The following is a 25,592-nucleotide window of genomic DNA, read 5'->3' on the forward strand; positions in this document are numbered from 1 at the left end:
GGCCGCGGGTCTCCGGCGAACCAATGGGAGCGCAGCGGCTGTGGCTTCCGAACGCCGCCTCTAGTTTTTCCCGCGAAACTCGGCGGCTGAGCGTGGAGGTTCTCGTCTCCCCTGGTTTGTAAAGTGCGGAAAACCAAAGGTGAGGTCAGTGGGACTGGGACTGGGGGCCAGCAGGCATCAGGGTTTCCGGGCGTAGTTGGAGTGGGACAGGGGTTTCTCGGGAACTGGGGTTGGAGTCCGGGAGCGCAGCCCGGGTCCCCTCGGCTCCGGACTCCCGGCAGGGACCCAGGCGTCGGAGGGGAGGAGGTGCCAGGCGTTGCCCCCAGCTTGTTCTGGCCGTTTGTTCCCACGCCAGGCGCAGTGATGTCGGGATTCGACGATCCTGGCATTTTCTACAGCGACAGCTTCGGGGGCGACGCCGCGGCAGACGAGGGGCAGGCCCGCAAATCGCAGCTGCAGAGGCGCTTCAAGGAGTTCCTGCGGCAGTACCGAGTGGGCACCGACCGCACGGGCTTCACCTTCAAATACAGGTGCGGCTTCTGCGGGGCCGGGGCTCGCAGTTGCAGTGTGGCCGCACACACGCCTCCACCAGCCTGCTAGAGTCCTGGACAGTCCGAGCACAGATGGGCCCAGACAGGGGAAAGAGCCGGTCCTGGGTCACAGGGCTCATCCCGGCAGCCTCACCCCTTGGTATAAGGCTTTGTGTATTTTATTTTATTATTTACTTATTTATTTACATTTATTTATTTAGTTAGAGACAGAGCCTCGCTTTGTCGCCAGGCTGGAGTGCAGTGGCGCGATCCCGGCTCACTGCTCCCGGCTCACTGCAACCTCTGCTTCCCGGGTTCAAGCAGTTCTCGTGTCTCAGCCTCCCGAGTAGCTGGGACTACAGGCGCCCGCCACCACCACGCCCGGATAATTTTTTGTAATTTTAGTAGAGACGGAGTTTCGCCATGTTGGCCATTCTGGTCTCGAACTCCTGGCCTCAAGTGATCCACCCCCCCCTTGGTCTCCCAAAGTGCTGGGATTACAGGCGTGAGCTACCGTGCCCGGCCTGCTTTGTGTATTTTATCTATACCTGGAGTTAACTTCTGGGTGAGTCACCTTTGAGTGGGCCACCAGCAACCAGCCAGTGCCACTTGGACCGTTTGGTTCTGTTCTTTTTTTTTTTTTTTTTGAGACGGAGTCTTGCTTTGTCGCCCAGGCTGGAGTGCAGTGGCCGGATCTCAGCTCACTGCAAGCTCCGCCTCCCGGGTTTACGCCATTCTCCTGCCTCAGCCTCCCGAGTAGCTGGGACTACAGGCGCCCGCCACCTTGCCCGGCTAGTTTTTTGTATTTTTAGTAGAGACGGGGTTTCACTATATTAGCCAGGATGGTCTCGATCTCCTGACCTCGTGATCCGCCCGTCTCGGCCTCCCAAAGTGCTGGGATTACAGGCTTGAGCCACCGCGCCCGGCCACCCGTTTGGTTCTTTATCCAGATCTTCTTCCTGTTCATCTGCTTCCTATCATCCTTCCATGTCACGTCTGAGACTTTACAAACTCAAGGTCCCTGTAGGTGTAAAAGGTGAAGATGGCAGTTAGGATTCACTTCACTTCGCTCATTCATTTATTTATACCAGTCTTGCACCTTCATTGATTGAGACCCTACTTCCTGCCAGATACTGTTCTGGGTGCTGGGCTACAGCACTGAAGCTGGACCTGGCTCCTGCTTCTGGTTGATTGTACGACCTGTGACATCATGAGAATCCTCACAGGCCCAGCCTCTATCCCTGAGACTTTAAAATGCAGAGAACATGCGGTTGCAGGCTCAGCATTGGGCCGTTATTAGCCGAGTGACTTCCAGGTGTCAGTGTCTCTGGGCCTTACCAGGCCAGAAATGGGCAAAGCCATTCCTGCTTTCACTTATTCATGTAGCAGCTGATACCGCCCACCTGTGTGCCAGGCACTGCGATACAAAGAAGACATGCTTCTTGTCCTAGAGAAGCTCGTAAGTCAGGGGAGTGAGTTGTGAAGACCAACAGATGAATTCCACGGTGGTCATTTCCTCCACGGAGGAAAGTGAAAGGACTTAGGGAAGTTTTCCGGAGGGCGGGGCTGAAGTTTGAGGTGACCGGTGAGCTAAGGGCAGAGTTGCAGGTGTAGAAAGCATTCTGTCTAGGTAGGAGCAATTGCTTGTATAGAGGTCTGGCGTGTCCTCGCAGCAAGCGGCTTTCAGTGCCAGTCTGGCCATTTTACTGGCTCCTGGACATAAGGGAGACGGGGCTCAGGCCTGTGACACTGCGAGGCTGGGGAGCAGCCTGTGCGTTGGTCAGTGGTCCCCAAATGTGTTCTTGCAACAGGAGTCTTATGGGATGCTCTGCTAAGCATCTGGGTGGGACGCAGTGGCTCTTGCTTGTAATCGCAATGCTTTGGGAGGCCGATGCCAGTGGATCATTTGAGCCCAGGAGTTCAAAACCTGGCTAGGTAACATAGTGAAACTCAGTCTCTATTTTTTTTTTTTTTTTTTGGGATGGAGTCTCGCTCTGTCGCCCAGGCTGGAGTGCAGTGGTGCAATCTCGGCTCACTGCAAGCTCCACCTCCCGGATTTACGCCATTCTCCTGCCTCAGCCTCCCGAGTAGCTGGGACTACAGGCGCCCGCCACCTCACCCGGCTAGTTTTTTTTGTATTTTTTAGTAGAGACGGGGTTTCACCGTGTTGGCCAGGATGGTCTCATCTCCTGAGCTCGTGATCCGCCTGTCTCGGCCTCCCAAAGTGCTGGGATTACAGGCTTGAGCCACCGCACCCGGCCGAGTCTCTATTTAAAAAAAACAACAAAAAACAGTCTTACCAGATGTTGATAAGGCAGATGTGTTTTCTGCTGCCTTGGTGTCTCCAGTTTTTTAAATTATTTTGGGTTTTTTTTTTTTTTTTTTTTTGAGATAGAGTCTTGCTCTGTCACCCAGGCTTGAGTGCAGTGGCATGATCTTGGCTCACTGCAACCTTTGCCTCCCGGGTTCAAGTGATTCTCCTACCTAAGTCCCTTGAGTAGCTGGGATTTCAGGCTTCCACCACCACACCCACCTAGTTTTTAAAAAGTATTTTTAGTAGAGATGGGGTTTCTCCATGTTGGCAAGGCTGGTACCTTTTTCTTTTTTTTGAGTCAGAGTCTCAGTCTGTCACCCAGGCTGGAGTGCCCTGGCAAGACCTCTGGTCACTGCAGCCCCCACCTCGGGTTCAGGCGATTCTCATGCATCAGTAGCTGGCACTACAGACTTACGCTACCATGCCTGGCAAATCTTTGTATTTTTAGTAGAGACTGGGTTTTGCCATGTTGCCCAGGATGGTGTTGAGTTCCTGGCCTCAAGTAATCCACCCTTCTCAGCCTCCCAAAGTGTTGGGATTACAGGCATGAGCCACTGCGCTGGTCCCCAAGTTTGAGGTGTGTGCATTGTCAGTCTCCAAGAATAAGTTAAAGGCTCCGCGGAGTCCTTCAGTGACAGAACTGGTTTGTTTTGTGCACACTGGCCTGAGTGTTAAAACATCCTTTGACTATCTTGTGAACCCCTTCCATGGAGCTTTTTTTTTTTGAGACGGAGTCTCGCTCTGTTGCCCAGGCTAGAGTGCAGTGGCCGGATCTCAGCTCACTGCAAGCTCCGCCTCTCGGGTTCACGCCATTCTCCTGCCTCAGCCTCCCGAGTAGCTGGGACTACAGGCGCCCGCCACCACGCCCAGCTAGTTTTTTGTATTTTTTTAGTAGAGACGGGGTTTCACTGTGTTAGCCAGGATGGTCTCGATCTCCTGACCTCGTGATCCGCCCGTCTTGGCCTCCCAAAGTGTTGGGATTACAGGCTTGAGCCACTGTGCCCGGCTTGGAGCTTTCTTTAGGGCATGCCTGTGCCAGCAGTGAGTAGCCTCTGCGGGGTTAAATAATGGATCTGGAATTAGATGTGTGTTTGGGAAGAGGAATGGTGAGGTCATGCTGGCTGTGGTGTGGGCAGATTCAGGGGTGCAGGCACACCTCAACCAGTGTTGGTTTCCTCTTCTTTGCACCCTTCCTGCCCCACCCTGCTGTGTGCCCACTCCAGGGATGAACTCAAGCGGCATTACAACCTGGGGGAGTACTGGATTGAGGTGGAGATGGAGGATCTGGCCAGCTTTGATGAGGACCTGGCCGACTACTTGTACAAGCAGCCAGCCGAGCACCTGCAGCTGGTGAGTGGGACCCCATCCCTGAGCTCCCCAGGGCTGCTCTGCCCCAGCTACTAACAGCCTGTGCTCTTCCCTTTCTCCAGCTTGAGGAAGCTGCCAAGGAAGTAGCTGATGAGGTGACCCGGCCCCGGCCTTCAGGGGAGGAGGTGCTCCAGGACATCCAGGTCATGCTCAAGTCGGATGCCAGCCCTTCCAGCATTCGTAGCCTGAAGGTGGGTCGGGGGGCAGTGGCTGCTGCGTGGTACAGAGGGCTTTGGATGCAGGCAGACCTGAGTGCCAGCTGTGTGACCTTGAGCAAGGCACTTGACCTTTCTGAACCTGTCTCCTCCTGGAGACAAAAGGAACTTTTCTTGTTTTTTTTTTTGCTTTTCGTTATGAAAAATTACACACCCAAAAGCAGAGAGTAGTATAATGAACCCCATATAGCTTCACCTAGATTTAATAATTAATATTTTGCATTGTTTCCTATTTTGTCCTTTTTATTTTTTGCTAAAGAATTTTAAAGTAAAGTGACGCACGGTGGCTCATGCCTCTAACCTTATGAGAGGCCGAGGGAGGAAGATTGCTTGATACCAGGAGTTTGAGACCCTGGCTCTCCAAAAAAACAAAAAAACAAAAAACAAAAACAAAGCAGCAAAGCTAGGTATGGAGGCATATGCCTATAGTCCAAGCCACTTGGGAAGCTGAAGTGGGAGGATCAAGGGGCCCAGGAGTTTGAGGTTACAGTGAGCTCTGATTGTGCCTCTCAGCACTTCAGCCTGGGTGACAGAGCAAGACCCTGTCTCCAAAAATGAAAAATAAATTACAGATGTCGGCCGGGCGCGGTGGCTCACGCCTGTAATCCCAGCACTTTGGGAGGCCGAGGCGGGCGGATCACAAGGTCAGGAGATCGAGACCACGGTGAAACCCCGTCTCTACTAAAAATACAAAAAATTAGCCGGGCGCGGTTGTGGGCGCCTGTAGTCCCAGCTACTCGGGAGGCTGAGGCAGGAGAATGGCGTGAACCTGGGAGGCGGAGCTTGCAGTGAGCCGAGATCGCGCCACTGCACTCCAGCCTGGGCTGGGCGACAGAGCGAGACTCCATCTCAAAAAAAAAAAAAAAAAAAAATTACAGATGTGACACTTTATCCTGGAAAAAAACAAAGTTTTCTTACATACTCTCAATACCATCATCAGAAACATCAAAGATCTCTTAGTATCATTGAATATGCGGTCTAGGTTCAGATTGATCTAATTACCTCACATGCCTCTTACAGCTTGTGTGTCTCAGCCAGGACCAGGCATTGTATGTATTGGATTATTTAAGTCTCTTTTCAATCCAGAGCAGCGTCCTTTACTCTGGGTGTAAGTTCTTTCACAAAGACATTATTGATTTGCTGAAGAAACGGGGGCCATTATCCGGTAGAATGTGCTGCCTTTTGGATTTATCTGAAGGCCTCCTTGGGGTGGTTAAAACATGCCCCTTCCCCCTCTGTGATTTTTGGAACCTGGAAGTTAGATGCAAAGGCCTGACGGTGTTTCGATTTCACATACCGGGCAAGGATGCTTGTGGGTGATGCTGGATCCCTCATTGCATCCTGCCATCCACTATGCTGAGACTGACCAGGTGCTAGGTTGAGGTGGTGATGGCCACTTCACTGTAATGACGCAGGCATGGAGCCATGAATTACGCCTCCCCAGCCTCGCTTCTACTTCCCACAGCCTCTTCCTGGTTTCTTTGAGAGCCCCAGCCAAACTTCTGCTCATGTCGGGTTCTCTTGTTCAGCCCGAGGAGGGCGTTGAGGAATGGAGACAAGGTGGAGAGAGACTGTCCCAGTCCTGTACACTAGTGGCTCAGGGGCTTTGTGAAGGGCGAGGGCTGACCATAGGGAGGAGCAGATTGGCTGAGAATTTATGTTTTACTTTTTATTATGGATAATTCAAACATTAGAATATAAAGAGAACAGTATAACGAATCCTCTTGTACTCACCACCCAGCTTGATAATGATCAATTAGAGGCCAAATTTTTTTTTTTTTTTGAGGTGGAGTTTTTGCTCTTGTTGCCAGGCTGGAGCGCAGTGGCGCGATCTCGGCTCACTGCGCCCTCTGCCTCCTGGGTTCAAGCAATTCTCCTGCCTCAGCCTCCCAAGTGCCTGGAATTACAGGCACACACCACCATGCCCAGCTAATTTTTAGTAGAGACGGGGTTTCACTATGTTGGCCAGGCTGGTCTTGAACTCCTGACCTCAGGTGATCCATAGAGGCCAAATCTTGTTTCATTTGTGGCCTTGGAGTTCTTTTGAAACAAGTCCCATACATCACATAATTTGATCCGAAACTATTTTGCCATGTGAACCCCCGGGTCCAGGTAGCCTGGTACTGGGTGGGTGCTCTGGGAGCAGTTTTGGAGCTGAACAGAAGAGCTGTGGCTCTCCCTGCAGCTCTGTGCCCACCTCCTGCAGGCCCCTGCCCAGGACATTTACTGGCATATCTCAGGTGTGTCCTGGCTCCCCTTAACCAACAAGCCTCCCGATGGCTCTGTTACAGTCGGACATGATGTCACACCTGGTGAAGATCCCCGGCATCATCATCGCGGCATCTGCGGTCCGTGCCAAGGCCACCCGCATCTCTATCCAGTGCCGCAGCTGCCGCAACACCCTCACCAACATTGCCATGCGCCCTGGCCTGGAGGGCTATGCCCTGCCCAGGAAGTGCAACACGTGAGTGTGTGGCCAAAAAGGACTGTGGGAGGTGACCTGAGTGAAGATCAGAAAGGATGAGAACAAGTAGCAAGCACTACCTGTAGCTGCTTCTAGAGACCCACTGGGATGGACTGGGCAGGGGTGTGCCCTTGGGATTGGCACAGATCTGATGCCCTGCGGCTCTGAGACACTCTGAACAGTGTCGCTCTACATTGATGAGTTCTGTCGCACCAGGATACCCAGACAGCCTTGTAGGGAGCCCAGGGTTGGGAGGGAAAAGCAGCCCAGGAGAATGAGTCTACTTGGAATCTTCTGAAGCAAACTATGGTTTGCTCACTAGGCCAGATCTAGTCTGCTGACCCTATGGCCCAGGAGCATGATCGTTCATTCAAGTATTGCCCACAGCTCTTCGCACTACAAAGGCAGAGTGTGTGGCCTCTTGGCTTGCAGAACCTGGAATACACACCCTCCGGCCCTTTCTAGAAAACATTTGCTGACCCCAGTCTGAAGGAGCCCCACCCTCTTCACTGGCTGCTCTTTCTTGGCTTCTTCACTGGTGCCTCCTCAGCTTCCCGGGACGGCAGAGCTGCCTCAATCCATGCTGTTGGCATCTCTCACCTGGAGTGGCACGGCACCTCCTCCTTGATTCCCTGCATCCACCTTCTGCCCCCTCAGTCTGTTTTCTACCCAGCAGCCAGGTGTCCCTTGACACTGCAGGTGGTCCAGTCACGTACTTTTTAGTCAAGTCCTGCATGGCCCCCCAGGGTCTGCTCCCGGCTCCCCCAGGCCTCGCTGCCCCTCCTCTCTCCAGGCCCGGCTGCACTGCCTCCTTCCTGTTCCTGGAATACACTGACTATCCCCAGTCTCATGGCCTTTGACCTTGCTGTTTCCTCCACTGGGAGTGCTGTTCCTCAGGCCGCCATAGTCTGGGTCCTCACTTCTTTAGGCTCCTCTTCACATGTCCCCTCATCAGGGGCATCTTGCCCGACCCTTTGTCGTCAGTTTGGTGCACACACACCTGGTCTCTCCCATACCTGCCTACTTTTTTACTTTTCTTCACAGCATGTAGCTGTCACTCTGTTATGTGGTTATTTACTTGTATGTCTTTTCAGCCTCCCTTGATAGGAACTTAGGCTCCACAGGAGCAGGGACATATTATTCACTGCTGTGCCCACTGCACCTGGAATAGTGCCAGACACATAGTAGGTTTTGCTATGATGTTTGCTTCTTTATGTTGCTACAATATTTACTGAATAATGACATAATTACCTAGGGATACATAGAGGCTTAAACCCTCAGAATGGTCTAGAAGTGCTTGGAATCTCACTGGAAAAGATCTTGGGATTTGAGTGGGGCTTTAGTAAGAGAATTGATGAACTAGCTCTTCTTCACCCATGAGGACACCAAGACCCTGCAAGAAGACCGAGTGTGACCTGTCTGCCTCCTCAGCAAGTTAATGGAAGAAGCCAGCCTCAAGCAGTTCCCTGGACTCTTAGTCTAGTGCTGGGTCCGTCAGCATTACCTTCCTTTAGGGCTTTTCTCCAGCTTATCCTGGAGACCCCATAGATTGCTGCTGGCAACATCTGGCTGGCTCCTGGGATGAATGAGCCCTGCTTTGGATTCTCTGGGTAGCTCTGGTGACTCTTTTCCCTTCCCCTGTACAGAGATCAGGCTGGGCGCCCCAAGTGCCCACTGGACCCGTACTTCATCATGCCCGACAAATGCAAATGCGTGGACTTCCAGACCCTGAAGCTGCAGGAGCTGCCTGATGCAGTCCCCCACGGGGAGATGCCCAGACACATGCAGCTCTACTGCGACAGGTGAGGCAGACAGGGGCTAGGAGGTGGGCATCTACGAGGGTGGATGTCCCAGCCGTGGCCCTAACCCGAGTGTTGGGAGTGGGTCATCTGGAGCAGGGTGAGTGGGGTGGAAGAAGGTGGCCAGTTGCAGAGCACGTGCTCTGTGCCTAATGCTTCCATAAGTTCCTCTCATCTCGTCTTTCCATAATCTGCAGGGGCATGTCAACCCCATTTTGCAGATGAGGAAATGTAACTTGGAGAGGTTAAATGACTTCCTGTGTGGAGGAGAGCCAGGATTTCAGCCTATGTCTGTTGCTTTCCAAAGTCTGTGTTCTTCCTGGGATAACAGGCCCAGGATTCACAGCTAGATAACCAATAGCTGGTAAAGCCTCTTCCCAGCCTGACACCCCACCTCCTACCCCAGGCTTTCTGTTAAGATTCTGCCGAACAGCCATGGTGGCTCATGCCTGTAATCCCAGCACTTGGAGAGGTTGAGGATTGCTTGAGGCCAGGAGTTCAAGACCAGTCTGGGCAACATAGTGAGACCCTGTATCTTAAAGAAAAAAAAATGTTATTAGTTGGGTATCGGGGCAGGCACCTATAATCCCAGCTACTTGGGAGGCTGAGGTGGGAGAATCACTTGAGCCCAGGAGGTTGAGGTTGTATGAGCTGTGATTACACTGCTCCACTCTAGCCTGGGCGACAGAGTGAGACTCTGTCTCAAAAAGGAAACAAAAAAAGATTCTACTGAGGGGGAGAGGATGCTGAGCCTGGGCCCCCATAGTAAGCTGGGTGGAAGGTTTTGAGATCTTTGATTAGGGCTCTAACCTGGGCTTGCATATCCTGAAATTGCAGGCAGATGTTCTGAGGAGAGCGGAGCCATAGCTTCCATTAACTTCATTAGTGGCAACAGAGTGTGTAGGAGTCAGGCTCTTGCTCTCTTGGGCATTATGTGACTTTGTCAAGCTGCAGTTGCCTCATCAGTAAAATGGGGATAAGGACAGTCCTTAATCTCTCAGAGGGCTGCTTGAAAATGCATGTCAAGTAAGCACAATTCCTTCGTGCAGATTACGTCCTCAGGATGTGTGATTTTCCAAGCAGTTCACGAATCCTGAAAACTTACGAAGTGGGTATGGGAAGAGGGGAGTTGAGGCTCATGAAATGACGGTGATGGTCTTTTCTGGAGCTGTGACGCCTGATGATATAAAACACTTCTATGTCTGCTGCCTCACCTGACTCTACAACATCAGAGGCAGGTCACTTTATCACCCCCCTAGGCTCAGAGAGGTACAATGACTTCTTTGAGGTCACACAGCTACTAAGTGTCCCTCCACACCACACTGGCTCTGACTAGGGGACTTGGAGACTTCTCTGTTTCAACATCTCATTTTTGAAAGAGGAAATGAAAACCCAGAGGCAAAATGAGTTCACAGAGCCATGAAGAGGCAGAAAGGGCAAGTGGCTCCTCAAGGAGGCTGGAGGGCATGAAGAGGAAGGCTTGCCCTGAGAGGCTGAAGGGCGCCACACAGCTAGCTGACAGCAGACATGTGGAGATGGGGCTTTTGGAGGGCGCTGTGGGCTGGCACTAAGCCTCCTTCTAAACCAGCGTACAAATGAGTTAGCGAGTTCAGCGAGAGTCAGGCCACCACCTGCCTTTCTGTTTGACTGTCACCGTCGGCAACACCATCCTCCAAGCAGCTGAGCTTGGGCTGGGGAGTGATGAGGGGAGAGAGGCCATTCTCTGGGCTCCGTGGGGATGGAGCCAGCTCAGCGTTTGCCTGTGGCGTAAATGCTGAGGTGGACCCTGAGCGTCCCGGGGATGGGTGGAGTCAGAGACTTGCTGTCCAAGTCAGAATCTCACCGTTTCTCCTTTCTCCTCTCCCTTCCTCTCAGGTACCTGTGTGACAAGGTCGTCCCTGGGAACAGGGTTACCATCATGGGCATCTACTCCATCAAGAAGTTTGGCCTGACCTCCAGCAGGGGCCGTGACAGGGTGGGTGTGGGCATCCGAAGCTCCTACATCCGTGTCCTGGGCATCCAGGTGGATACGGATGGCTCTGGTGAGTTGGCTTTGGGGTCCTGGCTTAGCCCCGCCAAAAGGCTGTGCTTGCATATCTGGTAACAGGCAGCCCGTTACTTCATGAGGTAGCCCAGGATATCCTTGTGTTGCTCATATCATTAGAATGTTCATTTTTATATTGAGTGATCCCCAGAACTTGCACATGTTGGTCCTTCCTGTGGCTCCTGGGCTGAAGGTGTTTGCCTACTTGCAGGATTAAGGCAAAAGGACTGAGGTCAAATCACTGGGGAATTACTGAATGCCCCGTCTTCACTTCTGTGACAGGAGATGCAAGAGAAGTGAAATGTAGGGTTCCAGGAGGGTAGGCACTTAGCATCTAGTTGGAGAAATAAGAAAACAGTGAGACCCCTGGGGACATGTGGGTAAAGGGGCAGCAGATGTGGATCATGCAGTTCCAAGGAGGTGCTAAAGGAGTAGGAGGAGGTGGGGGCTGGGCCTTGGGGAAAGTTTTCTGGAAGGAGGTTAATCTGAGCTGGGCTTTGAAGAGTGGTGGGTGTGGAAGAACTTCCAGGCCGGAGGGGATGGCAGGAGCAGGTGAAGACCCCAGCCTGGGCAAGGTACTGAGTGGCTGGAGGGCCGAGTGGGAGTCCAGGGGATGAGGGACCAGGCGGTGTAAGAAGCCTTGAGTGCCCAGATAGGGACCTCCTGCTTATACCTGAGGGCAGCAGGGGCCACTTTGAGGGTTTTCAGGTTTGTTGCAGCCCCCTGGCTGCAGTGAGTTGATTTGGGGGAGTGGCTTCCCCAGGGCTCAGTCCATGGCCCACCCCACATTTACACAAACTGCCTAGATTATTACAGCTTTAAAACCACTGACAGGCAAGTAGCTCTCACATTTCCGTTTCTAGCCTGGGCTTCTCCCCATGTTCCAGACTAATAACCAACTGCTGACTTGACATGTTCACTTAGATATCTGAAAGGCATCTTGAATTTTCCATGGCTGAAGCTAAGCTCCCCTTTCCCCACCCTCAGACTGGCTCCCCTCAGTCTTCCCATCTCCACCCTTTCAGTTGCTCAGACAAAAACCCCCAAGTCATCCTTGGTGCTCTTTTCTCTCATGCCCCACATCTAATCACTCAGGAACTCTGGCCGGCTCCACCTTTAAAACATGTCCAGGATCTGACCACTTCGCCACCTGCTCTGAGCCTTTGTCAGCCCTTCCTGGATCACCGTTAATCCTCCCTAGTGTCCATCTCCACCTTGCCCCTACCTGCTGTGTTCTGCAGCAGCCAGTGAGCGATGCTGCCATGACCAAGACACTAGATCACTCCTCAGCTGAAAGGGGAGACTTTCCAGTGGTTTCCAAGGTCCTATGCCATCTGGCCCTCTGTTTCCTCAGAACCCCCCTGCCCACCTGCCCTCACCTTTTGGACCCCGGAACACACCAGGCCCACTCTTGAGGGCTTGAGAGCTGGGATCTCTATTTACTCAGACAGGTTGTGCTGTCCTGGCCCTAAGGGCTCTGCCCTCTGGGAGGTCCCTGAGCTGGTGCCAGGATGGGCAGTGGGCTGGAAGCTCCCTTGTACTCACTCAAGTGCCTGCTTTGCCTACCCAGGCCGCAGCTTTGCTGGGGCCGTGAGCCCGCAGGAGGAGGAGGAGTTCCGTCGCCTGGCCGCCCTCCCCAATGTCTATGAGGTCATCTCCAAGAGCATCGCCCCCTCCATCTTTGGGGGCACGGACATGAAGAAGGCCATTGCCTGCCTGCTCTTTGGGGGCTCCCGAAAGAGGTAGGGGGCTTGAGTTTCCTTGGGTTTGGGGAGGCAGCTGGTGACGGGGCTCGTGGTAGGATAATTACTGGAAAATCAGGACTGGACACTCTTGTGTTTCCTGGGCCCCTCAGTCTGCCAGGCACCTTTGCCAGCCCCCAAGCTTGCCATCAGCTGGCTAGTGGTTGATCTGCGCACCTGTCTCTGCGATGCCCTGACCCTGGCCAGGGGGAGGACTGGTGACCTGGCAAATGTAGTGGGAGAGCACTGAGCTTGGGGTCATGCAGGTACCAGGTCTTAAATCTCAGCACTGAGCTTGGGGTCATGCAGGTACCAGGACTTAAATCTCAGCACTGAGCTTGGGGTCATGCAGGTACCTGGAGTGAGAATCACTTTTTTTTGAACCCAGGTTTCCAATGAATGGAACAGGTGAGAAACCTGACTCTTAAAGAACATTATGTATCCTTTGGAAACTATAAAATCAGAGTTATGGACAGTAGCAGGGATAGTATTAGCAGCTGCCATTTACTGTATTCTTCCTATGCACAGGCATTCTTCTACGTGCTTTATGTGTCTGAAGCCCAGTCAGTCGTCACAGTAACCTGTTGAGAATGCAGCTGTCGTGCCCATTTTGTGGATGAGGGAACTGAGGCATAGAGAGCTAAAGGGACTTGCTTCTCAGCACATGCAGGGGAACCAGGAGCCTGCTGTCATGGTGCTTGTTCTGCCACACCATGCACAACCCACAGGCAGCTCCCTGTCCTTTTCTTTCCAGCTGGGAGGAACGTTACTCAGATGCTGGGTGTGTCGGAGCACAGCCATAAGAGCCATTTCCTTTAACCCTCCTCTTCTGGGAGGCAAGCTCTGTCCTTATTGCTAGGCAAGACCTAGCATGGTTTGAGAGCTACAGAGCTGGGTAGGAACATGGGTCTCAGGCCACAGCCCCTACCTTGCTGCCAACTCTGAGGCCCATGATAGTTGGGGTGACACTGCCAGCCCACCAGTCTGGTGACTGCATGTGACATGCAATGCCCTCATGGATTCTCACCTTATCCATCTACCCTTCCTCCCCCAGGCTCCCTGATGGACTTACTCGCCGAGGAGACATCAACCTGCTGATGCTAGGGGACCCTGGGACAGCCAAGTCCCAGCTTCTGAAGTTTGTGGAGAAGTGTTCTCCCATTGGGGTGAGTGGTCTGGGATACCTTCTCCACCTTGGTTTGCAGGGAGGAAGGCTGCAGGGCAGGGCCTCTGGGCCCCCAGGACACCTATGGTCGACTGCTTACCCAGAATCTCTTCCTCATTTCTCTTGGCTGTGGTCAGGATGGCCGAGGAGATGGGAGGAAGAAAGGAGCCAACAGGTGTATGTAGGTTTGGGGCAGGGGGTGAGTACACTGGACTGAGAGTCAGGATGGGGTTTGGGTCTCACCCTGGCCAGTGATTGGCTGTGGGCTTTGAGTAAGTCACCCAGTCTCCCTGAGCGCCAGTTCATCCATTTGCTAAATAATGATATTGTTACCAGTAATAGCTAAAATCTGGCTGGGCATGGTGGTTCATGCCTGTAATCCCAGCACTTTGGGAGGCTAAGGTGGGCAGATTGCTTGAGCTCAGGAGTTTGAGACCAGCCTGGACAACATAGTGAAACTCCGTTTCTTCTAAAAATACAAAATAACTAGCCAGGCATGGTATGCACCTGTGGTCCCAGCTGCTTGGGAGGCTGAGGTGGGAGGATCACTTAAGTCCAGGATGGGGAGGTTGCAGTGAGCCAAGATTGTGCCATTGCACTCCAACCTGGGTGATAGAGTGAGACCATGTTTCAAAAATATAATAATAATAATAATAGCTAAAATGAAGGGCCAGGCACTGCTTGAAATACCTTGCATATATTTACTTAGTCTTCATGTCAACTGCGGTAGGTACTATTACCCCTGTCTTATGGGTGAGAAAACTCAGGGGCAGAATGGTTAAGTGTCTTGCCCCAGGTCTCACTGCTGGTGGCACTAGCGCAGGATGTGATTGAACCCGTGTCTGATGAGCTGGGTCCTCGGCTGTACTGTTGAATGGGACTGTGGGGATCAGAGCCAGAGAGGGTCTGACTGTCATGATCTGAGTGGCGGGGTTGTATAGGACAAGATGGTGATCTTTGGATAGATAGGAGGAGTGCCAGATTGGCCACACTGGCACTGTCCAGTAGAAATACGTGAACTGCAAATGCGGCCCATGTATGTCTTCTCAAATTGTCTAGTAGCCACATGAAAAAGTAGCTGGGTGCAGTGGTGTGCATGCCTGCAGTTCCAGCTACTTGGGAGGCTGAGGTGGGAGGATCACTTGAGCCCAGGAGTTTGAGACTAGCTTGGGCAACGTAGCAAGACCCCTTTTGAATTTAAAAGGAAGAAGGGGAAAGAGGAAAGGGAAAACAGGTGAAGTTACTCTGTTTAACTCGCTACATCTAATATCTCATTTCAACATGTTTGATATGTAGATTATTGAGATACTTTACATTCTTAAGAGCTCTGAGTCTTAAATCGTGAGTATTTTGCACTTAAGGACAACTCAGTTAGGACTTTCCCAATTTCAGGGGCTCTGACAGTATGTGGCATGTAGGTCTATATAGAGACGACAAGGGACTCACGATGGGGGCAGCCTTTTCCTGGGAGTCAGGAGTCCTCATCCTAGCCCTGAGGCTAACTCCTCTTCTCTGGGCCTCAGTTTGCTCATCTGTGAGCCGGGCCCCACAAGACTGTGTCACAGGGCTATGGTGAGGCTCAGGTGAACCATGGATGTGATGCCCTCAGCGGGGAGAACATCTGGGCACACCAAGGCCCAGGGCAGCCTCCCCTTCCAGAGGGAGACGCACTGAGTTGGAGCCTTGAGTCCTATTCTATACTCTGCAGCCAGTTTGATGTGTGACCTTGGGCAAATAACCACCTCAGTGGGTCTTTTTGACTTACTGGGGTCAAAGCATGGAGCTGTTATTGGGCCCTGACACCTCCCCACTGCCCCAGGTATACACGTCTGGGAAAGGCAGCAGTGCAGCTGGACTGACAGCCTCAGTGATGAGGGACCCTTCGTCTCGGAATTTCATCATGGAGGGTGGAGCCATGGTCCTGGCTGATGGTGGGGTCGTCTGTATTGATGAGTTTGACAAGGTGAGTCTAATGAGATGGGTAGTAGCCAAATGGTGGGTGGCACCAGGGTATGTGACCTCCTGTGCTCAGCCAGCAGAAATCACCTCTGACTTGAGAGACATGTTTTCAATCTCTGGGCCTGTCACTCTAGGGTAACTGTGGGAAGTTGCTTAACCTCTCCAAGCCTCAATTCCCTTATCTGAAGAGTGGGGAGAAGAAAGGCAAGCCCACACAGTTGTTCCTGTGATTAGAGGTGACCTGGTTGCTGCCATTGGCCTTGCATGGAGCTGGTATTCAGGAGTAGGGCCTGCCATTAGTTTTCCTGCTGCCACTGCTCCCTGCTCCCTCACTTCAGTAGGTCTGATGACATTTCTCTCTTCCACTTAGATGCGAGAAGATGACCGTGTGGCAATCCATGAAGCCATGGAGCAGCAGACCATCTCTATCGCCAAGGTGAGTGGCCCTCCATGGAGAGCCCAGCCTGGCCCAGCTGTCCTCAGGCTGCCCTGATTGGCTGGGACCAAGTTCTCTTTGCCCAGGCCTGGAATCGTGTGTGTGTGTGTGTGTGTGTGTGTGTGTGTCTGGAATCGTGTGTGTGTGTGTGTGTGCGTGTGTGTGTGTGTAAGTGTGTGTGTGTGTGTATAAGCATGTGTGTGTGTGTGTGTGTGTGTAAGCGTGTATGTAAGAAGGCATCTTTGCCATCTCCTCCCACTTCTCATCGTCTGTTGCCTCTTAGGCCGGGATCACCACCACCCTGAACTCACGCTGCTCTGTCCTGGCTGCTGCCAACTCAGTGTTCGGACGCTGGGATGAGACGAAGGGGGAGGACAACATTGACTTCATGCCCACCATCTTGTCGCGTTTCGATATGATCTTCATTGTCAAGGATGAGCACAATGAGGAGAGGGATGTGGTACGTCCAGGGGCAGGGCTGGTGGCCATGGGGCCTGCCTCCAAGCAGGCTTGTGATTGTGTGGGAAGGAGAATGGAGAACAAGGGCCTTGGCTGGTGAAGTCCTGACTGTCAGGCTGTGAAATTGGGGAGCACGTGAGAGGGCGGTTGTTGTGGACTGCAGAGGATTGAAGTAGGGGTCTGGAGTCCTGAGGCCTGGCTCTGCCTCTGTTGTGAGTGGTAAGCTGTGTGATTCGGGCTAAATCAGTTTCTCCCTGGGCCTCAGTCCCTTATATGTGAAACAGAGGAGTTGACATTGGGTTATGAGTAATAGAACCTCAGTTCTGGTTAGTAAATTTTTCAAAGAAAAGGACATAGTGGTTTATAGAATTGAGAAGTCCAGCGGCTTAAGGCCCAGGTAGATCTGGATTTTCAAACAACTATCTCTGCCTTTCTCCTCTGCTTCCCTTGGTGGAATCTTTGTACTTGGGCAGCTGTTCCTCTTGTGGTGGCAAAGACAAAATAAGATTTTGTCCTATTAGCTTGTAACTTAACAGCCCCCAGGAAAGAGGAGGCCCCCTCTTTTCCAGTACTTCTAGCAAAAGTCCCAGGGTAGACTCCCACTGGTTTGGGTAGATTATCCATCCTTGAAGCAGATACATGCCCCAGGTTGGGGTGGACAAGCTGTACCCACCCCTTTATGGACCAGGACAGAGAAGCAAGGAGTATTAACTTCTCTCTAAAGGAGAATCCAGATGCGCCCATCAGAACAAGGGCCTGGTGCTGAGCAAACAGGCTGAGCACGCCTGAGCTCTCAGCACCCTTTCTGGCTCCTTGATGCCAGGGCCCCATCAGCTCTTTCTGGCTTTTCCACCTCAGTGTTGGGACTCAGGCTTGGGAGGGCCTGTGGGATGGCTCAGTATCCCCTCTGCTCCCCAGATGCTGGCCAAGCATGTCATCACTCTGCACGTGAGCGCACTGACACAGACACAGGCCGTGGAGGGCGAGATCGACCTGGCCAAGCTGAAGAAGTTTATTGCCTACTGCCGAGCGTGAGTCCTGGACGCAGGCCCACGGGGGTGAGGTTGTCCAGCTTCCCTGGGTGGGAGAACCCATTCCCCTGTCCTGCTCCTCCTCATGAAGAACAGCCCAGATGTTGCTGTTCTGAGGTCCTCAGCTCTACTGAATCTGCTCTGCTCCCTTCTCACCTTGCACAGCTCACTGGCTCTTGGCTTCAGTTTTTCCATCTCCACACCAAGCAGGTGGGATTAGATGGTCTTGAAGACCTCCTCGAGTCTGACATGCAGGGAGGCAGTGAAGTGTAGACATGGTAGACATGGGCTCTGGATCATACCCGCCTTCACTGTGTGACTTTGGGCAAGTTGGTTGGCCTCTCTGAGCCTTGATTTCCCCAGACCGATGTTTGCTAATAAGTGCTTGGCGTAGTCCTGCCCTGGGTAAATACTCAGTGAGTGGCGGCTACAACTTGATTGTTCTCACATTTTCAATAATAATAATTATATACATAGCACTGGCCAGTTGCAGTGACTCATGCTGTACTCCCAGCACTTTGGGAGGCCAAGGCAGGTGGATCACTTGAAGTCAGGAGTGTGAGACCAGCCTGGCCAACATGGCGAAACTCCGTGTCTACCAAAAATACAAAAATTAGCCGGGTGTGGTGGTATACACCTATAGTCCTAACTACTCGGGAGACTGAGGCAAGAGAATTGCTTGAACCCAGGAGGCAGAGGTTGCAGTGAGCTGAGGTCATGCCATTGCATTTCAGCCTGGGCAACAGAGTGAGATTCTGTCTCAAAAAAATATATATATATGTGTACACACACACACACACACTCTCACACACTATTTTCTCTGTGCCAGGCATTCTGAACTATTATTCAGTACTTTCTATATGAATAAATTATAATCCTCCCCCAAAACCTACCTGGTTAGGTGTGCTATTATTCCCTTCCCTTTGTGGATGGGGAAGCTGAGGCAAAGGAAGTTAAGTAACTTGTCCAAGGTCACATGCCAGAGGTAGTGGAGCCAGGATGTGAACCCAGCTGCTTGCCTCCAGAGGCTGTGCTCTTGACCACAGTGCTTAGATTCTTGGCGTACAGTGCTTTGGTGATCTTTTGAAGAAGCTAAAACCCAGGGGTCGAGGGCTCTTTGAGTGCACTGCCAGTGGGGGCCTGGTAGATCCCTGATTCAGCACCTCTGACACAGTGAGTGGATAGTCCCTGGGTCTTCATCCAAGTCTGAGCTCTGTATGGCCCAGTCTTGAGAGGCATGTGCCCACAGCTATGAGTCAGGGAGCCCTGGATGCTAATCTTCCCTCTGCACTAAGTCCCCAGGTAGCCTTGGGGAGTTCCCTCCCTCCCTCTGGGCCTCAGTCTCCATGTCCTTAGGATGGTTGAGCTAAGGCTTTCGGTATATCAGTGATTGTCATTTGACCTGGGGGCTAGAGGGGAGGGGATGGGGTAGGGTAGATGCTGATCAGACTTCCCCACACCTACCCTCCCAGGAAAGTCCGAGGTGCTCCCAGCCCCTAGACTACAGTCACTGCCAAGCCTCCTGTGGGTGTCATCAGCTTGTCGTGTCTTCAGATGTGTTGGGTGGAGGAGTTTGAGACTGCTGCAAAGCCCACCACCTAGTGGGCCTCCATGCCACTGTGATTGTGCCGTTGTTAATTACATGTATGGGGGACCTTGTGGCAAGACACCACACAACGTCTAACAACGGGGAAGAGGTGGTTTTCACCCTGCACACGTGCCTGGCTTTTCTTCACCTGTTTTCTAAGAGAGGCACCCATATTTCTCCCCAGTGTTGATCTTTGTGGCAGCTGCCCATAGCCAGATTTCACTTAAATCTCTTCCGATTGTTGTCTCCCAGCCCATGTGAGTGGGCAGCTGTGGTGTGGTGGGAAGGTGCATGTCTGGAAGCCGGCAGAGGGCTGGGGGAAAGGGTAGGTGCCCTAAGAGTCCCTGCTGGCCTCACAGCAGCCTCTCCCTCCCGTCCTGCAGGAAGTGTGGCCCCCGGCTCTCAGCAGAAGCTGCAGAGAAACTGAAGAACCGCTACATCATCATGCGCAGCGGGGCCCGTCAGCATGAGAGGGACAGTGACCGCCGCTCCAGCATCCCCATCACTGTGCGGTGAGCAGGCGGGCAGGGCGGGGCCGGGGCAGGTGGGGCTTGCTTTACACAGCAGGGTGTGCCTGGCAACCAGGGGCAGTGTCCAGGTTTTTCACTTGGCACAGGCCCACAGTAGCTCTGGGCGGGAAGAGTCCCTTTGGAGCATAAGCTATGGCCTCCTTGATCTCATTGATCTGTTTTCCTTGATTTAAGGCTGGGCAAACCAGGACCCCTCTTGTCTGAATTTGGCCTGGCTTTTCTCCCATTGCAGGAAGCCTGAAGGGAGGGATGGACCCAGGCCTAGGAGTCAGGAGTCTTGGGTCACAGCCTCTAGCCCACTGTGTGACTATAGGGAAATTTCATTGCTTCTCTGACCCTCAGTGTTTTTAGCTCCTAACTCTGTTCATTCTTGTGACTTAGTAGACAGTACAGTGGGTAAGAGTTGGGATTTACCTGGTTTGAATCCTGTCTCCAGCACTGACTGGTTGGAAATGGATTTGGCTATAAGTAATGGTAAATCCAAATAAAGTAGCTTAAAGAAATAGGAAGTTGATTTCTCTCTTCTGTAGCACTGTCTGGAGGAAGATGGTATGGGACTGGTGTGAGGACTTCTCAAGTTCCCCCTTACTCTTAGTCCAAGTTGGCTGCTGGAACTTCAGCCATCACTTCCAGGCAGCAGGAGAGGAAGGAAAGAGAGGTTCCCTTTTTAAGGGCACTTCATGAATTCCCACACAATGCTTGGGCTTACAACTTATTGGCCATAGTATGGTCACAAATACAACCTGGTACAAAAGATGTCTGGATGTGTCTTAGTGGATTGCTGTGTGCCAGTCTAAAAACTGGGTTTCCAAGCTAGTTGCAGTGGCCTACATTGTGATCCTAGCACTTTGGGAGGCTGAGGCAGGAGGATTGCTTGAGGCCAGGAGTTTGAGACCAGCCCGGGCAACATAGCAAGACTCCTGTTTCTACAACAAATAAAAAATTAGCCAGGCATTGTGGTGTGTGCCTGTAGACCCAGCTACTCAGGTGGCTGAGGCAGAAGGATCACTGGATCCCAGGAGTTCGAGGCTGCAGTGAGCTATGATCATGCCACTGCACTCCAGCCTGGACAACAGAGCGAGACCCTGTCTCAAAAAATAATTGCAGTGCTATGACTAAGATCAAAAGGGAGATGGATTATAGGGACACCTACCAGTCTCCACCACAGTCTTAACACTTTGGGCAAGCACCTCCCTGGTAACAGGGTGGCTGGGGAGGAAGGGAATAGCAGACCGAGGCTACCCTGAGCGCGCTGTTGCCCCCACAGGCAGCTGGAGGCCATTGTGCGCATCGCGGAATCGCTCAGCAAGATGAAGCTGCAGCCCTTCGCCACAGAGGCAGATGTGGAGGAGGCCCTGCGGCTCTTCCAAGTGTCCACGTTGGATGCTGCCTTGTCTGGTACCCTGTCAGGTGAGCAGATGCAGGGGACATGGTCTCGGTTGCTCTGGGTTCCCTGGCTCAGAGCTCTGTGGGCAGGGCTCTGGCATGCTGGGGGCCTGCAGTGTGTGTCTTGCTTCTCTGAGTTTCTTTTTGCAATAAGACCCCTCTCCTTTCTCCCCACTGCTGTTTCCTCCAAGATGGGAAGAAGCAGCTTCTCTCCAGATCCTTGAACACAATCCTCGACCCAGGTCGTTGATGATAATTACCCTTCTCACTGGCTAAGAACAACAGTTGACACTCTGCTTCTTGGGCTCATCGGCATTTTCAGTGCTTCCAGAGCTATTTTTTGCATTTTTCCTTACAGCTGCCTCCTGGAAGTCAGGTGAACAGTCAGTCCTTCCCATGTTAGAAATGAGACAGGTGACACTTGAAGGGGCCTTTACCTGGTGCCCAAGATCACAGTCGCTTGACTGGAATGCAAATCTCCTGACCCCTTAGGCCAGCGCTTCCCACGCCATAAGCCATACTGTCTGGTTGAGGTCAACCTTTCAACAGACTGCCCCAGGCACCGATGATGAGCCAGGCCACGCTGGGGAAAATCTGTTCTTCACCCAGCAGATACTTCGTTAGCGTTACTGTTTGCCAGGCACTGTTCTAGGTGCTGGGAGTATAAGAGCAGTCAATCACAAGGTCCCCGCCCTCCTGGGCTCTCATTCTCATTCTAGCTGGGGAGAAATAGACAGTAGGGAAACCAATGCCAGTGTAGGTAGTGAAAAGGGCAGTGAGGGAGATGATGGCAGGTCCAGGTGTGTTGGAAAAGGAGGGCGTGCTCTTTCCTTTCCCACAGAGTGAGTGGGCATGGCCTCTGCAAGGAGGTGATGCCAGGCAGGGAGCTGCATGAAGTGGACAGGGTGGCTCCTTGTGGGAAGAGCTGCTCAGGTGGAGGCAGCGCTAAGTGTCAGTTTCCCCAGGAGGGAGCAGGTTTGGTGCATTTGAGTGGGGAGGCACTGGGTGAAGAATGGGGTGGGCGGGGCCTGTTCCTCCTGTCCCCCTTGGTGAAGACTCAGCCTCTGCCCTGGAGACACTTCCTGTCACATGAGACATTTGCTAATGGAGGCCTCTGGGATGCTGCAGGCACAGAGCGCAGGGGTGATATGGAGTGGTGATAATTTGAGTTGGGTCTTGCGGGCTGTGTAGGAGTTTACCTCACAGACTCCTCTCTCAGTGGCCTCTTGACCATGAGCCCACCATCTCCTTAGCTGAAACCCCAAGGCCTCTGCAGCAGTAATTGAAAGTCACAAGCCTCCTGGTTGCCGAGGGCTCCTCAGAGCACCTCGTAGATGTGTCCAGGGCAGCCTGGCTTCCCTCCTGGGTCACTGATGGGCCCCTTCCAACTCTCTCTCTAACCTGCTCCAGCAACAAAAGGAGTCCTGTTGTGACCTCCAAGGGCCCACAAGACTTGGTCCCTAGTGACACTCTGGCCATGTCTGCTGCACTGGGCCCTGGTCTGCTTTTTTTTTTTTGAGACGGAGTCCCGCTCTGTCGCCCAGGCTGGAGTGCAGTGGCGCATCTCTGCTCACTACAAGCTCCGCCTCCTGGGTTCCCGCCATTCTCCTGCCTCAGTCTCCCGAGTAGCTGGGACTACAGGCGCCCACAACCGCGCCCGGCTAATTTTTTGTATTTGTGTTTTTAGTAGAGATAGGGTTTCACCGTGTTAGCCAGGATGGTCTTGATCTCCTGACCTCGTGATCCACCCGCCTCTGCCTCCCAAAGTGCTGGGATTACGGGCGTGAGCCACCGCTCCCGGCCACTGGGCTGTTTTTTGAATGAGACAGGTGTGTTCCTGCCTCTGTGCCTTTGCGCTTGGCTGGAGTGTCCCCACATGTGTGCCGTGTCCTGTCTACTCAGTCAGGCCTGCACCACCCTGGCACACTTGGTGCCCTTTTCTGATTTATTCTTCAAGGCCTGGCTCAGGCTATTCTTCTTGGGCTAGAAGCTGTCTCTCTCCAAGAACCCCCACTGTCCCAGTCCCTCTGACCCCGGCTGCCTCACTTCTCAACACCCGCAGGCGTGGAGGGCTTCACCAGCCAGGAGGACCAGGAGATGCTGAGCCGCATCGAGAAGCAGCTCAAGCGCCGCTTTGCCATTGGCTCCCAGGTGTCTGAGCACAGCATCATCAAGGACTTCACCAAGCAGGTGAGCCTGCCTTAGAGTGGGGGTGTGAGTCCGCACGGGGTGCCGGGCTTCTGCTGGTTCCCACCCACTCAGCACTGGTGTCTTACTCAGCAGACAGGCCCTGAGTGGGGGTAGGGTGGACAACTGTCCCTTTCTCAGACCTCTTCTAGCCATCATTCCTTCCCTAGGAACATCATCAGCAGCAGGAGTGGGGGTATTTTTTCTATCCCACGAAGGGGAGGGGAGAGGAGAGGAGAGGTGGTTGGATTCTGGTGAAACCCCATACAAGTTCCTCACAGCCCTTCCTGTCTGTTCTTTCCCCGTTGGCGGGCGTTTCATGGAGCGGGAAGGGGCAGAGCCATGAGGGTGAGCTTTCTAGCCCACTGAGGAGGGTGCTGTTGGCCCCATAGAGAGAAGATGGGATTTTCCAGATGCTCTGGAGAACCTGTCACCTTTAAAATCTCAGGAGCAATCCTAGTTTCCGGTCTCTGCTCCTTGACATCATCTCATTTTGATTCAGGGCAGTTATGTGTAATGGGTGGTACCGGGCTTTTCTACAGGTGAGCAGACTGAGGCTTAGAGAAGGGTTTAGAGCTTCAGTTCTAGAGTCAGATGGACTTAAGTCGCAGCTCTACCACTTAATTGCTGTGACCTTGAGCAAGTAGCTTAGCGTCTGTGTGCCTCAGTGTCTGGTGTACAGTAGGCACTCAGGAAGTGTGGGCCCTTTAGTTCAAAGGAGCCTGAGTACAAAGTTCCCAGTGAGCCTGGGGATGTCTGGACTCTGATGGGGTCCCCTCGGGCAGCACGCGCCTTCAACCAGCCATGTGCTCCCACAGAAATACCCGGAGCACGCCATCCACAAGGTGCTGCAGCTCATGCTGCGGCGCGGCGAGATCCAGCATCGCATGCAGCGCAAGGTTCTCTACCGCCTCAAGTGAGTCGCGCCGCCTCCCTGGACTCATGGACTCGCCCACGCCTTTCGCCCCTCCTGCCGCTGCCTGCCATTGAGAATGTTGCCGGGACCTCTACCTCCCCACTGCAGTCCTCGAACTTCCCAGGCACCCTCCTTTCTGCCCCAGAGGAAGGAGCTGTAGTGTCCTGCTGCCTCTGGGCGACCGCCTCTAGCGCAGTTCTGGCAAGTGTGCTTTTGGCATCTGTTAATAATAAAGCCACGATGTGTTCGGGTATCTGTGGGTTTGTGCACTCGGTGACCTGTCACCTCCATCGGGCCCTCATGGCAGGGTAAGTATGGGGGAACAGAGCCAGACACACCTGGGTGTCTTGACTTGGGTCTGCCACTCAGACTTCCGGGCAAGTCACGTGACTTTAGTGCTCCGGTTTCTTCATCCGTTTAAGGGGGCTCCTAAAGCCACTGCCTTGATGCTGGGAATCCAGTGAGACCAGGGAGTGGGGAAGTGCTTCTCAAAGTGTGTGAGTCTGATCCGCCTCACCTGTCCCCTTTGCAACTTACTGGGGGACTGCGAGCCGTGGTGCCGCGGTCAGACTGCTTGGATTCATTGACTCTCTCCATGCCTTAGTCTCCTCATCTGTAAGCAGGCTGACACCAGAACCGGCTTAGAGAAGGTGCAGAGCTTCAGTTCTAGAGTCAGATGGACTTAAGTCTGTGTGCTGCCAGAGGGGACCCCAGCAGAGCCCAGACATCCCCAGGCTCACTGGGAACTTTGTACTCAGGGCTGTGCTTAGGGTCGGTGAGCAGCTGTTAGTGAGGGGAGTGTAGTGGCCCACCAGGCAGGAACTAGGACTCCAGCCAGTTCTTTCCTGGTGGGCCACGTGTAACTGTATGGCCTTGGGCGAGACGTTTCACTTTTCTGTGCCTGAGTTTCTCAGTGAACTGGAGATGGGGGGGTTCCTCACCCTGAGTTGTGAGGATTGAATGACAGAAAGCACTAGTGACAGTGATGTTGGAGGAAGGAGTGTTGCCAAGTGTCTTGGTCACTTTGCCTAATTTCAGAAAGTCACTCTGACTTGGTATGTTTTGTTGTGTTAAAAAAGCTAGGATTCGGCCGGGCGCGGTGGCTCAAGCCTGTAATCCCAGCACTTTGGGAGGCCGAGACGGGCGGATCACGAGGTCAGGAGATCGAGACCATCCTGGCTAACGTGGTGCACGGTGAAACCCCGTCTCTACTAAAAAATACAAAAAACTAGCCGGGCGAGGTGGCGGGCGCCTGCAGTCCCAGCTACTCGGGAGGCTGAGGCAGGAGAATGGCGTGAACCCGGGAGGCGGAGCTTGCAGTGAGCTGAGATCCGGCCACTGCACCCCAGCCTGGGCGACAGAGCGAGACTCCGTCTCAAAAAAAAAAAGCTAGGATTCATAAAATTAAATAGAAATCAGTGAAATAAAATATTTGATATTTAAAATACATTTAGAAATA

General features: G+C 52.9%; 1 protein-coding gene across 2 annotated transcripts; it reads left to right on the plus strand.

Moving 5' to 3' along the window:
- Positions 1 to 24,386, plus strand: LOC105494011 (minichromosome maintenance complex component 5). 2 transcript variants are annotated; one of them, XM_071080494.1, is made up of 17 exons: positions 1 to 139; positions 356 to 530; positions 4,068 to 4,194; positions 4,275 to 4,403; positions 6,719 to 6,891; positions 8,538 to 8,693; positions 10,566 to 10,732; positions 12,305 to 12,476; positions 13,531 to 13,642; positions 15,461 to 15,604; positions 15,971 to 16,036; positions 16,320 to 16,496; positions 17,414 to 17,526; positions 19,498 to 19,626; positions 20,912 to 21,054; positions 23,093 to 23,220; positions 24,036 to 24,386. In XM_071080494.1, exons 2-17 carry the CDS (start codon positions 364 to 366, stop codon positions 24,135 to 24,137), a joined length of 2,205 nt encoding a protein of 734 aa, XP_070936595.1. In that variant the 5' UTR covers positions 1 to 139; positions 356 to 363; the 3' UTR covers positions 24,138 to 24,386. The 2 variants fall into 2 exon arrangements, with proteins under 2 accessions (XP_070936595.1, XP_070936596.1); XM_071080495.1 differs by having other exon boundaries at positions 44 to 144.
- The last annotated feature ends 1,206 nt before the right edge of the window (positions 24,387 to 25,592 follow it).

The sequence above is a fragment of the Macaca nemestrina genome, chromosome 15, assembly GCF_043159975.1.
Source record: "Macaca nemestrina isolate mMacNem1 chromosome 15, mMacNem.hap1, whole genome shotgun sequence".
Lineage (NCBI taxonomy): Eukaryota > Metazoa > Chordata > Mammalia > Primates > Cercopithecidae > Macaca > Macaca nemestrina.

Excerpts from the sequence above, each read along its gene's own strand:
- LOC105494011 (XM_071080494.1), top strand. The coding sequence starts at position 364 with ATGTCGGGATTCGACGATCCTGGCATTTTCTACAGCGACAGCTTCGGG. Across the intron at positions 15,605-15,970 it reads GTATTGATGAGTTTGACAAG|ATGCGAGAAGATGACCGTGT; the intron begins GTGAGTCTAATG and ends TCTTCCACTTAG. Across the intron at positions 16,037-16,319 it reads AGACCATCTCTATCGCCAAG|GCCGGGATCACCACCACCCT; the intron begins GTGAGTGGCCCT and ends GTTGCCTCTTAG.